Here is a 17,508-nt window from a genome sequence, read left to right on the forward strand (position 1 = left end):
GGACACCCCATGGGTTACAGAAAAAGACCCGTCCCCCAACTTGCTTCCACTGTCCCTCTAGACTCTCTAGGTACTGTGAGGAAGGGCCTTTGTCCGAAACGTCGCCTATTATTTAACTACTTAAGGTCACCGTGTTATTGACGAATGTGTTGAGTCTTTGTGTGATATACACATTCTGTATACACAACGATCCCCGTATATCATGAGCAGACGTTTGCAGCAAGTGCCATCAGCACCTATGAAGACCGGTACGGTACGCATGGGGTGGTTGGTGACCAGCACCACGCCGGACCGCCTTTGTCTCCCCAGTGCTGATGCTTGCAGACCACACCAGGCACTCATTTAGGGTTGACACGACCTTGGGGAGGCACAGGACCCATTCAGATATTCAACAATAGGAATGAACCACACATCACACTTTCACAAAGAAAGCATACTGCACACATATACAAAGATAGTCAGTGTAGCCTTTAACAGGCTACAGGGGCAAATGTTGTTGTCGTTTGTGTTAACTCGGCCAACCCATGTGTACACATTGTATCATAGGATTATGCACTTGAGACATCGCACACCGCATACACCGAAAATAAACACATTACAAGCGTCACATAATTCATTTGCACACGCAAATACAAAGATCCCCCGTACAGCCAACACAGGCTGTAGGGGCAAGTTCTGTTCACGGCCACCTACGAAGGTACACGAGGGTGTGCGTGGCCATCAACACGCCCGACCGCCTTTGTCTCCCCAGTGAAGATATTTACACACCGCACCAGGTACTAGGGGAGGCCCAAGGACCGGTTCAGACAATCGTCACTGGTGTTGGCCGTGAGCGGGAATCGAACTCGGGTCTTCAGGTTCCTAGCGCTGCCCGCTAACCGCTGCACCACCGCTCCCTAAGGTGTCACACACGGACGCAAAGTGGCACGCACACAAAGATCTCCCGTATGGCCTTGGCACACGCGCACACACAGTGACACGCGCACACAGAGTAACACACATTTACGGCATCTATTTATAAACCGACATTGGAAGCTATGCCACTTATGTCTGTGTGTCTACGCACGTCGTCTGTTTGCGTGTCTCTCTGTAGGTGGACTGAATCTTTACTGAGTAACCGGCGCAGTATGTATACATCTGGAGAGACAAAGGCGGCCGGGCGTGTTGTTGGCCACCCACCCCCTCGGGTGCCGTGCCAGGCATAGCAGGCGCTCGCAAACAGCACTTGCCCCAGCAGTCTGTTAAAGGCTATAGGGGGACCTTTGTCTTTGCGTGTGTGTCAATCTCAGTTCGTGTCTCTGTGTGTCTACGCAGCAAGTTGGCAGAGTGCAGAGCACAGGCGATGTCATATGTCAGTCACCTCGGTCACGACAGGGTCTGTCTGTCTGCCCAGTGACCTCCTGCACCTAGCCTGGCACACCATTCAACCCATACCACCTGGGTTTGTCCCGCGGCCTCGTGTCTTGCCAAGCAAGTGAGCCTTCCCCACGCTTCACGTGCACCTAGCCTGGCACAAGCGCTTATCTGAACCTCGCCGCTGACCTCTGTCCGCTCGGGCACTCGAGGGGGAATGAAACGATCCCCTCATGGCACAGGGGACCCCTCCCCCTACCCCTGCCGGCACAGAGGGGGCCCCACGGCCCTACCCCCCCACCGATGTATTAAGACCCGGGACCCCACGTGTCTCGCCGGATCTGTGGACACACGAGGGAACGCGATGTGACGGAGTCGTGCAGACACGTGATACGAGCCGGCATCAGCAGCAGCAACAGCAACAGCAGCGGCGGCTATTGGACTACTGTTGTTTAGTATCATCATCAGCAGCATCAGCAGCTGCTGCTGCAGCTCTTACCACCGCAGCACTAACAGGGACGACAGCAAGAGGAATTTACTGACATCAGAAGAAACGTCATCGCTGCGATCAGTAGAATCATCATCATCGTCATCGTCGGTGTCCCCGATATCATCACCATCATCACCATCACGCCAACAGCCACAACCAGCACAGACGCCGCAATCAGCAGCACTTGACTACATCACCACCATCATCACGATTGAATGTTCCACCACCACCAGTGTCATCAACACAACATCATCATCACCCAACACATCAGAATTACAAACTATTAACATCATCACAACACCACCATCATCACCAACTCCACCAGACCACGCACGCACGATGACTGCGCAATCACAGTGACTAATTCTGCAATCACAGTGACTGATTCTACAATCACAGTGACTAATTCTGCAATCACAGTGACTGATTCTGCAATCACAGTGACGAATTCTGCAATCACAGTGACTGATTCTACAATCACAGTGACTAATTCTACAATCACAGTGATTGATTCTACAATCACAGTGACTGATTCTACAATCACAGTGACTAATTCTGCAATCACAGTGACTGATTCTGCAATCACGGTGATTCCAGGGACCATACGGTTCATCACGTGACAAGCCTCCCTCTGCCAGCCTGGAAATCTTGTATCCGGTAGAGAACACATCACCATCAACACATCAACACCACCACCATCAATATCATCAACATCTCGATAAACATCACCACCACCAACACAATCGAGTGTCAAAACATCACCATCAACAACACCATTATCCTCACCACCATCAACATCCATCACCATTACTATCATCAGCACTATCACCACCACCATCAACCACCAGTATCATAACATCACCATCAACACTTCCAAACACGTGTGTCACCTGATCACACCGCTTACACCACCCCACATCGTCACTCCATCAGCACCACGAGTTTTTACATCACACCACCACCACCATCAGCATCAGCAGAGATAGCAACATCACATCCCAACTACCATCATCATCATCACCAGCAGTGTCATCACATCTCCACCACCAGTATAACCATCACCACCAACATCATTAACAGCAGTACCACCACCGCGTCTCCACCACCACCATCACCAAGAGGAACACCGTCAGCATCACTTGACATCTGTGGAAACATCTTTATAGCTCATCGGATTCCTCCTGTATACATATTCTCACTCTGATCACGTAACCACCGTCATCGCCACTATAATCACAGCAACAACAAAGAAGCAGATCGCCCACCGCCTTGAACAGACGACTCCACCACCAGCACCACCATCACCAGCACCACCACCGTCACCACCACCGTCAATACCAGCGTCACCACCACCACCACCAGCATCACTAGCACCGTCAATTCTACCACCACCGTCACCACCATCACCACCACCATCACTAGCATCGTCAATACCACCATCACCGTCACCACCACCATCACCACCACCATCACCGTCACCACTACCACCACCACTGTCACCACCACCATCAGCATCACCATCACCGCCACCATCACCGCCACCACCGCCACCACCACCATCACCACCACCGTCACCATCACCACCGTCGCCACCACCGCCGCCACCACCACTGTCACCACCACCATCACCATCAGCATCACCACCATCATCACCACCACCACAGTCGCCACCACCATCACCACCACAGCGGCCGCGATGTTGCGCGACGTGGACGACCTCGAGTTCGAGGCGCCGTCAGCACTGCGCCCTCGTCATGTCGGGCCTGCGCGCCGAGCGCTTCGACCCCAAGCTGAGCGACGTCGCCCTCGAGGCGGCCGGGCGCCGCTACCCGTGCCACCGCGCCGTGCTGGCGCTCTGCAGCCCCTTCTTCAGGTGCCCGCCGCCTCCTCCTCCTCACCCTCCTCCTCACCACACTCACTCCCCTCACCCCCCTCACACCCCTCACCCTCCTCACTTCCCCTCACTCCCCTCACCCTCCTCATCCTCCTCACTTCCCCTCACTCCCCTCACCCTCCTCACTCCCCTCACCCCCCTCACCCTCCTCACCCTCCTCACCCCCTCACCCTCCTCACCCCCTCACCCTCCTCACTCCCCTCACCCCCCTCACCCTCCTCACCCTCCTCACCCTCCTCACTCCCCTCACCCTCCTCACCCTCCTCACCCTCCTCACTCCCCTCACCCCCCTCACCCTCCTCACTCCCCTCACCCTCCTCACCCCCCTCACCCTCCTCACCCCCTCACCCCCCTCACCCTCCTCACCCCCCTCACCCCCCTCACCCCCCTCACCCTCCTCACTCCCCTCACTCCCCTCACTCCCCTCACCCCCCTCACCCCCCTCACCCTCCTCATCCTCCTCACTTCCCCTCACTCCCCTCACCCTCCTCACTCCCCTCACCCCCCTCACCCTCCTCACTCCCCTCACCCTCCTCACCCTCCTCACCCTCCTCACCCTCCTCACCCTCCTCACTCCCCTCACCCTCCTCACCCTCCTCACCCTCCTCACCCTCCTCACTCCCCTCACCCTCCTCACCCCCCTCACCCTCCTCACCCCCCTCACCCCCCTCACCCCCTCACTCCCCTCATTCCCCTCACCCCCCTCACCCCCCTCACCCTCCTCACCCCCCTCACTCCCCTCACTCCCCTCAACCTCCTCACTCCCCTCAACCTCCTCACTCCCCTCAACCTCCTCACTCCCCTCACTCCCCTCACTCCCCTCAACCTCCTCACCCCCCTCACCCCCCTCACCCCCCTCACCCTCCTCACTCCCCTCACTCCCCTCAACCTCCTCACTCCCCTCACTCCCCTCACCCCCCTCACCCCCCTCACCCCCCTCACCCTCCTCACTCCCCTCACCCTCCTCACCCCCCTCACCCTCCTCACCCCCTCACTCCCCTCACCCTCCTCACCCCCCTCACCCCCCTCACCCCCCTCACCCCCCTCACCCTCCTCACTCCCCTCACTCCCCTCACTCCCCTCACCCCCCTCACCCCCCTCACCCCCTCACTCCCCTCACCCCCCTCACTCCCCTCACCCTCCTCACCCTCCTCACCCCCCTCACCCCCCTCACCCCCTCACTCCCCTCACCCTCCTCACCCCCCTCACCCTCCTCACTCCCCTCACTCCCCTCACCCCCCTCACCCTCCTCACTCCCCTCACTCCCCTCACACCCCTCACACCCCTCACCCTCCTCACCCCCCTCACTCCCCTCACTCCCCTCACCCTCCTCACCCCCCTCACCCCCCTCACCCTCCTCACCCCCCTCACCCCCCTCACCCCCCTCACTCCCCTCACCCTCCTCACCCCCTCACCCTCCTCACCCTCCTCACCCCCTCACTCCCCTCACCCTCCTCACTCCCCTCACTCCCCTCACTCCCCTCACCCTCCTCACCCCCCTCACTCCCCTCACTCCCCTCACACCCCTCACTCCCCTCACCCTCCTCACCCCCTCACTCCCCTCACCCTCCTCACCCCCCTCACCCCCTCACTCCCCTCACTTCCCTCACCCTCCTCACCCCCCTCACCCTCCTCACCCTCCTCACCCCCCTCACTCCCCTCACCCTCCTCACTCCCCTCACTCCCCTCACCCCCCTCACTCCCCTCACCCCCCTCACTCCCCTCACTCCCCTCACCCCCCTCACCCCCCTCACCCCCCTCACCCCCCTCACTCCCCTCACTCCCCTCACCCCCCTCACCCCCCTCACTCCCCTCACTCCCCTCACACCCCTCACCCTCCTCACCCTCCTCACTCCCCTCACTCCCCTCACCCTCCTCACCCCCTCACCCTCCTCACCCTCCTCACTCCCCTCACCCTCCTCACCCCCTCACTCCCCTCACCCTCCTCACCCCCTCACTCCCCTCACCCTCCTCACCCTCCTCACTCCCCTCACTCCCCTCACCCTCCTCACCCCCTCACCCTCCTCACCCCCTCACTCCCCTCACCCTCCTCACTCCCCTCACTCCCCTCACCCTCCTCACCCTCCTCACCCCCTCACTCCCCTCACCCCCCTCACCCCCTCACCCCCCTCACTCCCCTCACCCCCCTCACCCCCCTCACCCCCCTCACTCCCCTCACTCCCCTCACCCTCCTCACTCCCCTCACTCCCCTCACTCCCCTCACCCGCCCTCACTCTCCTCACCCTCCTCACCCTCCTCACTCCCCTCACTCCCCTCACCCTCCTCACCCTCCTCACCCTCCTCACCCTCCTCACTCCCCTCACCCCCCTCACTCCCCTCACACCCCTCACCCTCCTCACTCCCCTCACCCTCCTCACTCCCCTCACCCTCCTCACTCCCCTCACCCCCCTCACCCCCCTCACTCCCCTCACCCTCCTCACCCCCCTAACTCCCCTCACACCCCTCACCCTCCTCACCCCCCTCACCCTCCTCACTCCCCTCACCCTCCTCACCCCCCTCACCCCCCTCACACCCCTCACCCCCCTCACGGCCTCACTCCCCTCACTCCCCTCACCCCCCTCACCCTCCTCACTCCCCTCACCCCCCTCACACCCCTCACCCTCCTCACCCCCCTCACTCCCCTCACCCCCTCACCCCCCTCACTCCCCTCACCCTCCTCACCCTCCTCACCCCCCTCACCCCCCTCACTCCCCTCACCCTCCTCACTCCCCTCACCCCCCTCACACCCCTCACCCCCCTCACTCCCCTCACCCTCCTCACCCTCCTCACCCTCCTCACCCCCCTCACTCCCCTCACCCTCCTCACTCCCCTCACCCCCCCTCACACCCCTCACCCTCCTCACCCCCCTCACCCCCCTCACTCCCCTCACCCCCCTCACTCCCCTCACCCCCCTCACTCCCCTCACCCTCCTCACCCCCCTCACCCCCCTCACACCCCTCACCCTCCTCACCCTCCTCACTCCCCCTCACCCTCCTCACTCCCCTCACACCCCTCACCCTCCTCACCCTCCTCACCCTCCTCACTCCCCTCACCCTCCTCACTCCCCTCACTCCCCTCACCCCCCTCACTCCCCTCACACCCCTCACTCCCCTCACCCTCCTCACCCCCCTCACCCTCCTCACTCCCCTCACTCCCCTCACCCCCCTCACTCCCCTCACACCCCTCACTCCCCTCACCCCCCTCACCCCCCTCACTCCCCTCACTCCCCTCACCCCCCTCACTCCCCTCACACCCCTCACTCCCCTCACCGTCCTGACTCCCACCACCATCTTCACTCCCCTCACCCTCCTCACTCCCCTCACCCTCCTCACTCCCCTCACTCCCCTCACCCCCCTCACCCTCCTCACTCCCCTCACTCCCCTCACCCCCCTCACTCCCCTCACACCCCTCACTCCCCTCACCGTCCTGACTCCCACCACCATCTTCACTCCCCTCACCCTCCTCACTCCCCTCACCCTCCTCACTCCCCTCACTCCCCTCACTCCCCTCACTCCCCTCACTCCCCTCACCCTCCCTCCTCACTCCCCTCACCCCCCTCACCCCCCTCACCCTCCTCACCCTCCTCATTCCCCTCACCCTCCTCACCCTCCTCACTCCCCTCACTCCCCTCACCCTCCTCACCCTCCTCACTCCCCGCACTCCCCTCACCCTCCTCACTCCCCTCACTCCCCTCACTCCCCTCACCCTCCTCACCCTCCTCACTCCCCTCACCCCCCTCACCCTCCTCACCCTCCTCACCCTCCTCACTCCCCTCACCCTCTTCACTCCCCTCACCCCCCATACACCCCATCCTCCTCCATCTGATCCACTCCTCGTCGTTCACTATTCCTCCACTTGATTGAGCTATCATCCTCCCCCATATCAACTCCCTCCTCTCCTTCGCAGCTCCTCCTTCTCCTCCTGTGTCTTTGTCTCCTCCCCACGTCCTCCTTGTTAAGGAATCCTGCTCCTCCTCTTTCTCAGTTCCTCTTCCTCCTGGGCTCTCCCTCCTCCCGCTCGGCTCCTCCTCCTCCTTCCAGGGTCTCCTCCTCCTCCTTACCAACTCCTCCTGCTCGGCTCCTCCTCCTCCTCCTTGTCCAGGGTCTCCTCCTCCTCCTTACCAACTCCTCCCGCTCGGCTCCTCTTCCTCCTCCTTGTCCAGGGTCTCCTCCTCCTCCTTACCAACTCCTCCCGCTCGGCTCCTCTTCCTCCTCCTTGTCCAGGGTCTCCTCCTCCTCCTTACCAACTCCTCCTGCTCGGCTCCTGACTGCTGGCCGGACGAATGTCCAAACCGAGCCCAGAGGGTTTTGCTACTTTGCGTTTGAACCAATGCTGCCGACATTATGCACTCGCAGAAGGCCGTGTCGCTGATGGGATGTGCACAAAAACATCCACTCCAGTCACTCGCTCGCCCAGTCGCTCGCTCGCCCAGTGACTCACACGCTCACCCAGTCACTCGCTCGCCCAGTCACTCGCTCGCTCACCGGCGGTCAGTCACAACTCTCCATCACAACTCTCCATCACAACCTCGCTAACAGTGCTGTGTGTTGCTGGCCGCTTGACATTGTGGGCATTTGGACAACTGTGCTCGGCAACTGTAAACAACAACAGCAAAGAGACAAGCTGAAGGCTGGACTGATGATGTTGTTGTTGATGCTGATGATGTTGTTGATGATGATGTTGTTGATGATAATGTTGATGATGTTGATGATGATAATGATGACGTTGATAATGTTGTTGATGTCGATATTGATGATGATGTTGTTGATATCGATGATGATGTTGATGATGATAATGATGTTGTTGATTATGCTGATGTTGATGATGGTGGTGATGGTGGTGATGATGTTGATGATGTTGATGTCGATGTTGTTGATGATGTTGATGATGATGTTAATAATGTTGTTGATGATGTCGATGATATTGATGATGATGATGTTGTTGATGATGATGTTGATGATAATGATGTTGTTGATTATGATGTCGATGATGATGTTGAAGATGATGTCGACAATGTTGATAATGACGATAGTGTTGATGATATTGATAATGTTGATGTCGATGATGTTTATGATGATGTTGATGATGTTTTTGATCATCTTGCTAATGTTCATGATGATGTTGAAGACGATGTCGACGATGTTGTTGTCGTTGTTGTTGTTGACGATGTTGTTGTCGTTGTTGTTGTTGACGTCGTCGTCGTCGTCGTTGTTGTTGTTGACGATGTTGTTGTCGTTGTTGTTGTTGACGATGGGGTGTCGTGCAGGGCCATGTTCTGCGGAGAGTTCCGGGAGAGCTTCTCGGCGGTGGTGCCGCTGCCCCAGGCCGACCCGGCCGCCCTGGAGCAGCTGGTGGACTTCGCCTACACGGGGAGGTTGACCATCAACCAGGAGAACGTGGAGACACTGACCGCACTCGCGGGACGCCTCCAGTTCTCGTCCGTGCGAGAGGTGCCACCCACCACCACCACCACCCCCCCACCACGCCACCCCCCCACCACCACCACGCCACCACGCCCCCCCCCCCACCACGCCCCCCCCCCCACCACCCTCCACCAACACGCCACCCCCCACCACCACCACGCCACCCCCCCACAACTACGCCACCACCACGCCACCCCCCCACCACCACGCCCCCCCACCACCACGCCACCCCCCCACCACGCCACCCCCCCACCACCACGCCACCCCCCCCACCACCACGCCCCCCCACCACCACGCCACCCCCCCACCACGCCACCCCCCCACCACCACGCCACCCCACCACCACCACGCCACCCCACCACCACCCCCTCCCACCACCCCCCCCCCACCACGCCACCCCCGCTCACGGCCAACACCGGCGACGATTGTTATGGGCCTCGCCTAGGTTGACTCGGTCTCAATTTAGTATCTGGTGCGATGTGTATACATCGCCAATGGGAAGACAAAGGTGGTCGGGCGTGGTGCTGGCCACCCACCCCCTCGTGTACTGCACCAGCCTTCATAGGTGCTCGCTAACAGCACTCGACCCTACAGGCTATTAAATACTATATATATATCTTTGTCTTTGGGAAAAACTGGAGAACACGCAAACTCCAAACATACAGCAGGCGTCACTGTCGGGATGGAACCCACGACCTCCTGCAAACCAGGCGAGGTAGTTAGGGGCCGTCCATTAATGACGTCACGCACCTGGGGGGGGGGGTCAGACATTTGTGACGATGTGTGACGAGGAGGGGGTTTAAGAAATGTGACGTCACATCAAAATGCGCAACTTTAAATAAATATAGACAACACGTTCTAATTAATTAAATAGATAAAAAAAAATTTCTACAACTTCAGAGTGCAACTTCAGAGTGCAGCGCCACATTAAATATTTTTTGGGGGGGGGGCAGAGCTTTGTGACGTCATATTTTGAGGGGTGGTCTGACTTTTTGTGACGCCGTGTGACGACGGGGGGGGGGGGGGACGGGGTCAAAAATCGTCCAAAATCGCGTGACGTCATTTATGGACGGCCCCTTAACACCTCCTAGCAGACCGTGTGCGCGCCCTATCCCGGACTCTAACCGCCCCGCCGGGCACCCTGCAGGTGTGCAGCCGCTACCTGCAGCAGCAGATCTCGGCCGCGAACTGCCTGGGCATCGGCCTGTTCGCCGAGGCCCACGCCTGCCCCGAGGTGGCGGCCAAGGCCGGGGCCTTCGCCCTCGACAACTTCGGGGCGGTGGTGGCCGAGGAGGAGTTCGGGGATCTGAGCTGCGACTCGCTGCTACAGCTGCTGTCGGCCCAGCGGCTGCAGGTAGCGAGCGGCCCCCCCCCCCCCCCCCGCCAATCGTTAGCTTTTGTTGTTGCTCTGGAGACCGGGAGATCGACGTTTCGATGTCACCTGTCGTGGTGTCTCACCGTCATGGAGCGGCGCCGCGTGCCAGCGCTGCTGCCACCTTCCACTCCAATCGGCAGCGGCTACAGCCCCCCTCACCCGGGCCTGAAGTCGTACCCCCCCCCCCCCTTGAGACAACACTGAGCTTAACCCTCCGCTTGGCAGTGTCTCCCAGACTTAGCCATAACCCAATAGCCTAAACCCATCACTTTGGCATTAACCACAACCCTGATGTGGACACTGTGACCCTGACCATATCCCTCACACCTGACCTTAATCCTGACTCTACTCTTACCACTTGACTCTCGTCCTAATTCTGACCCTTACCCTCATGCTCACCATAACCCTACCTTCAACTCTGACCTTTACCCTGACCCTCAGCCTTCTTCTTGTTTGTTACAGCCTACGGGATGTAGGAGTGTCAACAAATCACAGTGGCCCTACACACAAGCCTCCCTCCCTCGCCCCCATCCTATTCCTCCCCTCGCCCTCTCTCCCTCCCTGCCCTCCCCTCTCCTCCCCTCTCCTCCCCTCGCCTCTCTCTCCCTCACCTCCCTCCCTCCCCTCTTCTCTTCTCCCCTCCCCTCCCCTCCCCTCTCCTCCTCTCGCCTTGCCCATCCCTTCCTTCCTCCCCCGCCCATCTCCCCGCAGGATCGCGAGGACCCCGCGCTGCTGCTGGGCGCCGCCCTGAGCTGGGTGCGGAGGGACCCGGCGTGCCGCACGCCCCACCTGGGGGCCTTGCTGGGCGCCGTGCGGCTCGGCGCCCAGCGGGGGGCCGGCCCCTCGTGCAGGGCGCTGCTGCAGGACCCCCTGCTGCAGGGGGACCCCTCCTGCAGGGCGCTGCTCGCCGACGTCGCCATGGACTTCGACGACACGCAGGCCACCGACGCTGACCAGGTGGCCAACTTAAAACCACAAACTAAAATATTTTTTTACCTTACTTGGTAAAGAAGTATGGCTCTTTGTCAGAAGCGACCTGCCCACAAATGGTAGCTCAACGTAGTGGCTTATCATCATCATCATCACGTGGAAATTTATAGCCGCCAAATACGCTAAACGCATGACGTTGATTCTAAATGTGGAGGGCAAAACCGGAGGACCCGGAGAAAATCCACGCGACCAAATATACAGCAGCAGGCGCCAGAGATGGACTCGAACCCGTGACATCCTGTAGACCAGGCGAGCTAGTTGACCCTACGTTGATCCCGCACACTTCGCTACAGCTCCTCCACACGGTAGACGCTGATTTCACCGACCCGGCATCTGTGACGATGTAATTTGTGTAGCTAGGTCAGGTGGTGGAGGGTCTTCCGACATAAAACTCGCCAGATCATTCACGTGGTCTCACCCAAAAAAAAATCTACTCCTAATTATTATACCTGCACCTGTTGACCCAGGAAAGCTTCATCGAGTCTCGGGATTAATGTTCGGCAGGGCCCTGCCCAGTTCTTGCAGTAGGGGGCGATGTTGTTGCTGCTTGCTGCTGCTGCCGCCGTGTGTGGTACCAACTGAACAATATTCTTGGTTCTTTCGGTAAAGTCACGTAGAAGGGAAATACTAAAATAATATAGATATAAAACAATACAAATTCGTTTCGACTGCAACACAAGCAATCATCATCAGGTGTGAAATCCACAGCAAGAACATTTGAAAAAAGTGACGGTTTTTCCTAACGTCAGCACCAAGGACAGCAACGTCGTGAGAATTTTAATTGTTTTATATTTTTATTATTTTATTATCTCCCTTCTACGTGACTTTACCGAAAGAACCAAGAATATGAATCCCTGCAGTCACGAAAGCTTTACATCAAAATTCAACTGAATAATGTTGAGGCGTAACTTTGCAGCATTGCGACGGATGTTTTATTGAGCCCAATAAACATTAAAAACGATTCGGTGAGGTCACCGCCACCTCCCGACCCACGCGGCCAGTTGCGACGCCACGTCCGGAGCGCGCCGCGTGACTCTCTCCCGCCGCAGGGCGAGGGGCACCACGCGGCTCCTCAGGGGGGCTGCCCCCCCCAGGACCGCGAGGTGCTGGTGGTGATCGGGGGGCGAGCGCTGCAGGAGGACGACGAGGATGAGGAGGAGGAGTGGGGGGACGCGGCGCCATCCAGGAACGCCGCCTTCTACGAGCCCACTTCGCGTGAGCGCGCTCTGTGTGCCCTTGTGTCGGTGCGTGGGGAGCGGTAGTGTGTGCTCGCTCACAGCACTTGCCCCAGCGGTCTGGTGAGGCTATACGGGGGGTCTTTGTCTTTATTTTTTGGAAGGGTAGTGCAGCGGTTAGCACGCTGCGCTACGAACCCGAAGACACGAGTTCGATTCTTGCTCATGGTTAACACCGGTCCTGGGCCTCCCCTAGGTCGACTCAGCCTCAAATGTGTAAACAACGCCGCTGGTGTATACGTGTGGTGTGTGTGTGGTGTGTGTGTGGTGTATGTGTGGGTGTGTGTGTCGTGTGTGTGGTGTGTGTGTGGTGTGTGTGGTGTGTGTATGTGGTGTGTGTGGTGTGTGTGTGGTGTGTGTGTGGTGTTTGTGGTATGTGTGTGGTGTGTGTGGTGTGTGTGTGGTGTGTGTGGTGTGTGTGTGGTGTGTGTGGTGGTGTGTGTGTGGTGTGTGTGGTGTGTGTGTGGTGTGTGTGTGGTGTGTGTGGTGTGTGTGGTGTGTGTGTGGTGTGTGTGGTGTGTGTGTGGTGTGTGTGGTGGTGTGTGGTGTGTGTGTTGTGTGTGTGTGGTGTATACGTGTGGTGTGTGTGTGGTGTCTGCGGTGTGCGCAGGAACTTGGCGTCTGCTGCCGGACTTCCCCGAGTACAACAAGTGGGGGTTCTCGGTGTGCGCCCTCAACAACAGCGTATACGTCACAGGTGGGACACGCACACCGCCACGCAAAGACAAAGATCCCCCGTGTAGCCTTCACCGACTGCTGGGGCAAGTGCTGTTAGCGAGCACCTATGAAGGCCGGCACGGCACACGAGGGGGTGGGTGGAGAGCACCACGTCGGGCCACCTTTGTCTCCCCAGTGACGATGTTCACACACCGCACCAGGTACTCATTTGAGGCTGAGTTGACCTAGAGGAGGCCCAGGACCGGTTCAGATAATCGCCACCGGTTTTGGCAGTGAACGGGAATCGAACTCGGGTCGCCGGGTTCGTAGCGCAGCACTACCATCACCAACATCACCATCGTCACTGACATCGACAATGTCATCTCCATCATCATCATCATATCCACCACTGGTCAATTTTAGTTTAGTGAATTTGTGTGGGGGCGGGGGGGTGCTGTGGTGTGTGTGTAGGGGGGTCACGCGGCTCCATGCAGGACAGCTGGTCGACCACGCACGTGTGGCGCCTGAACCCATCCGTGCGGATCTGGGAGCCTGCGACCCCGATGCTCAAACCGCGCACGAACCACTGCACCGCGGCGCTCAACGGCGACCTCTACGCGATAGGAGGTGCGGGGCAACCGTGGGCAACCCCGGGCAACTGCAGGCAACTGCGGTGACACCATGGGTAACCGCGGGTAACCACGGGATAACCACAGGGCAACCGCAGGGCAACCGCAGGGCAACCGCGGGCACCGTCGTTCCACCGCATGAAACCACACACAGCCACGTGCGACCTTGTGTCCCCATATTACCACGTAAACGTCATGCAACCACGGGTGTGCTTTACAATGGCCACCACTCTTGTTCAGGCCAGGCGGCTACAGCGGCAGAGCCAGCGGCTCACAATTGGAACGTTTCGAGTTCAATTCCCGGTTGTGAGGGGTGGGGTGGGGGGGGGTGCGGGTTGACTCAACCAATCATCCATCCGCACAGGGTCGATACAACGAGTACAAGTTTGTGTTGGTGGAAGCCAACGGCTGCCGTGTCCAACTTAAAACGCGCAGTGGGCTCGTAGCAGGCCATGCGAACGTGACATTTCCACCACCGGCTGCACCGGTCGCTTTCGACGAGCTCGTTCGAGCGTTGGGGAAAAAAAAAATATCTCGCACCCATTCCCCGGCCCCGGGGGGGGGGGGGGGGGGGGGGGACCGCAGTCCGCGCGGTTTTCCACGGCTCCTCACGGTGGCCAGCTCTTCTTCTCTCTCTGCCGCCGTGCGTGTCGGGGCAGGCACCGCGTCGGGCGTGGTGGAGGCGGAGCGCTACGAGCCGTACAGCGCCGCGTGGTCGCCGGTGCCGGCACCGCCGCGATTCGTCAGCAACTTCACGGCGAGCGGGTGCCGGGGACGCCTCTACCTGGTGGGCTCGTGCGCCGCCAAGTACAACGCTCTCGCCCTGCAGAGATACAGCCCCATCACGGGTGAGAGAGACTTGGAGGGGGTTCGTGTTGAGGCTGGGGGTTCCGCGTCTCTCCCCCGCGTCTTCCCGTGTCTCCCTGCGTCTCCCCGCATCTCCCCGTGTCTCGTCACCCCGTGTCTCCTCACCCCATGTTCCCACGTGTCTCCCTGCGTCTCCCCATGTCTCCCCGTGTCTCGTCACCCCATGTCCCCACGTGTCTCTCCGCATCTCCCCGTGTCTCGTCACCCCATGTCTCCCCGTGTCTCGTCACCCCATGTCTCCACGTGTCTCCCCGCGTCTCCCCGTGTCTCGACACCCCATGTCTCCCCGTGTCTCCCCGCATCTCCCCGTGTCTCCCCGTGTCTCCCCGCATCTTCCCGTGTCTCCCCGTGTCTCCCCGCATCTCCCCGTGTTTCCCCGCATCTCCCGGCATCTTCCCGCATCAACCCCGCTTGCCCCCCCCCCGCCCCCGCCCACTCCTAGACTGCTGGAGCGTGGTGGCGTCACCCTTCATCCCGCGGTACCTCTCCTCCCCGCGCTGTGTCACAATGGACGACGTCATCTACCTGCTCGCCGACAACACCAAGAAGACTTACCTGTACGACCCCGACGCCAACATGTGGCGCAAGGTGAGGCCCGCTAACGCTGCAGGCGTGGGGAGTGTTGGCTATACGGGGGATCTTTGTCTTTGGAGTGGTGGCGCAGCAGTCAGCGACCTGCGCTACGAGACCTGCCGAACCAAGTTCTTAGAGGTTAGGGGCAAGTGCTGTTAGCGAGCGCTTATGGAGGCCGGAACGGCACACGAGGGGGTGGGTGGGTGGCCAGCGCCACGCCCGACCGCCTTTGTCTCGCTAATGACGACGTTTACACATCGCACCACGTACTCATTTGAGGCTGAGTCGACCTAAGGGAGGCCCAGTACCGGTTCAGTTAATCTTCACCGGCGTTGGTGGCCGTGAGCGGGAATCGAACTCGGGTCGCCGGGTTGGTAGCGCAGCGCGCTAACTACTATACTCCCTATGCCCCCCCCCCCATGCCCCGGCCACACACACACGCACGCACACACACGCACGCACACACACGCACACACACGCGCACACACACACACAAACGCACGCACACACACGCGTAGGTGCAGCTGAAGCACAGCCTGCACGAGAACGGGGGGCTGGCGGTGGTGGGGGGCCGCCTGTACGTGACGGGCGGCCACTGGCAGGGCCTCGAGGGCCTCTACCGCGTGCTCATGGAGTCGTGCGAGGCGCGGCTCCGCGCCGCCACGTGGAGGCGCGAGGGGGCGCTGCCCCGCGCCTGGCTCTTTCACGACGCGTGCGCCGCCTTCGTCAACGTGGCCGCGTGGCCCCTCGTGCTCTCACACGCGGGGCCCGAGCAGAGCGGCTGACGGCCGGGGGGGCAGGGGGGGGGGTGCTGGGGGGGGGTGCTGGGGGGGGTGTAGGGGGGGGTGTGCTGGGGGGGTGCAGGGGGGGGTCCTCGGGAGGGGGGGGTGCAGGGGGGGGTGCGGGGGGGTGCAGGGGGGGTGTGCTGGGGGGGTGCTCGGGAGGGAGGGGTGCAGGGGGGGGGGGGTGCAGGGGGGTGCTGGTGGGGGGGCAGGGAGGTGCAGGGGGGGTGCAGGGGGGGTGCCAGGGTAGATTTCTTACATCGTAGGGGGGTGAGAGGCGGTTGTGGCGGCAGTGACTTGTGGGAGGAGGCATGTGGATTGGCCGTGGCTGACGTCACTGGTGAGCCCGTGCCTGACGTCACTGGTGAACCCGTGCCTGACGTCACTGTGTTGAGCCCGTGCCTGACGTCACTGGTGAACCCGTGCCTGACGTCACTGTGTTGAGCCCGTGCCTGACGTCACTGGTGAACCCGTGCCTGACGTCACTGTGGTGAGCCCGTGCCTGACGTCACTGTATTGAACCCGTGCCTGACGTCACTGTGGTGAGCCCGTGCCTGACGTCACTGGTCAACCCGTGCCTGACGTCACTGTGTTGAACCCGTGCCTGACGTCACTGTGGTGAGCCCGTGTCTGACGTCACTGGTCAACCCGTGCCTGACGTCACTGGTGAACCCATGTCTGACGTCACTGTGGTGAGCCCGTGCCTGACGTCACTGTGGTGAGCCCGTGCCTGACGTCACTGTGTTGAACCCGTGCCTGACGTCACTGTGGTCAACCCGTGTCTGACGTCACTGCGGTGAACCCGTGCCCTTGGCACGTGCCGGTTTCTCGGTCCGCCGCAGTTCGCGCTGTTCGTGGCGACCTTGTTTGTTCTGTCGCTTTCGGAGGTAACCCCCGTGCCCCCCCCCCTTTCACCCTCTCCCCCCACCCCCCAGTTTCCTCCTCCTCCCCCCACAAATAGTAATCTTTTTTTTACCGGCCACCTATACAAGGAGGCCATCATTTTTGCCAAATATAATCGTGACGGAATGTAAATATTGGTGTGAGTAGCGCCGAGACTTGCGTGCGGCAGCATGCGCGCGTGCGTGAGGAGCGGTGGCGCAGGAGTTGGCACCACCGCTAACTCCTGCCACGGCTCGCGTCAGTGGCGAGCGACCTCTGACCCGCTCCCGATGTCCTCCCGCGAGGTCGACTTGGCCTGAAATAACGACCTGGTGCATTTGTGTCGTCGTGTGAAACT

The 17,508-nt window shown here is 60.1% G+C and overlaps 1 protein-coding gene across 1 annotated transcript; it reads left to right on the forward strand.

The window, feature by feature from the left end:
- The first annotated feature begins 1,710 nt into the window (after positions 1–1,710).
- Positions 1,711–16,280, forward strand: LOC133351214 (kelch-like protein 30). The gene is given in 11 exon segments (XM_061566289.1): positions 1,711–3,581; positions 3,583–3,716; positions 9,004–9,187; positions 10,308–10,514; positions 11,247–11,492; positions 12,575–12,740; positions 13,371–13,457; positions 13,889–14,044; positions 14,706–14,894; positions 15,356–15,501; positions 16,005–16,280. Coding segments are annotated over 11 exon segments (1,824 nt in total). The 5' UTR covers positions 1,711–3,539; the 3' UTR covers positions 16,272–16,280.
- The last annotated feature ends 1,228 nt before the right edge of the window (positions 16,281–17,508 follow it).

This window comes from Lethenteron reissneri, chromosome 36, assembly GCF_015708825.2.
Source record: "Lethenteron reissneri isolate LAM-NWPU_2019-01 chromosome 36, ASM1570882v1, whole genome shotgun sequence".
NCBI classification, from domain to species: Eukaryota; Metazoa; Chordata; class Hyperoartia; order Petromyzontiformes; family Petromyzontidae; genus Lethenteron; species Lethenteron reissneri.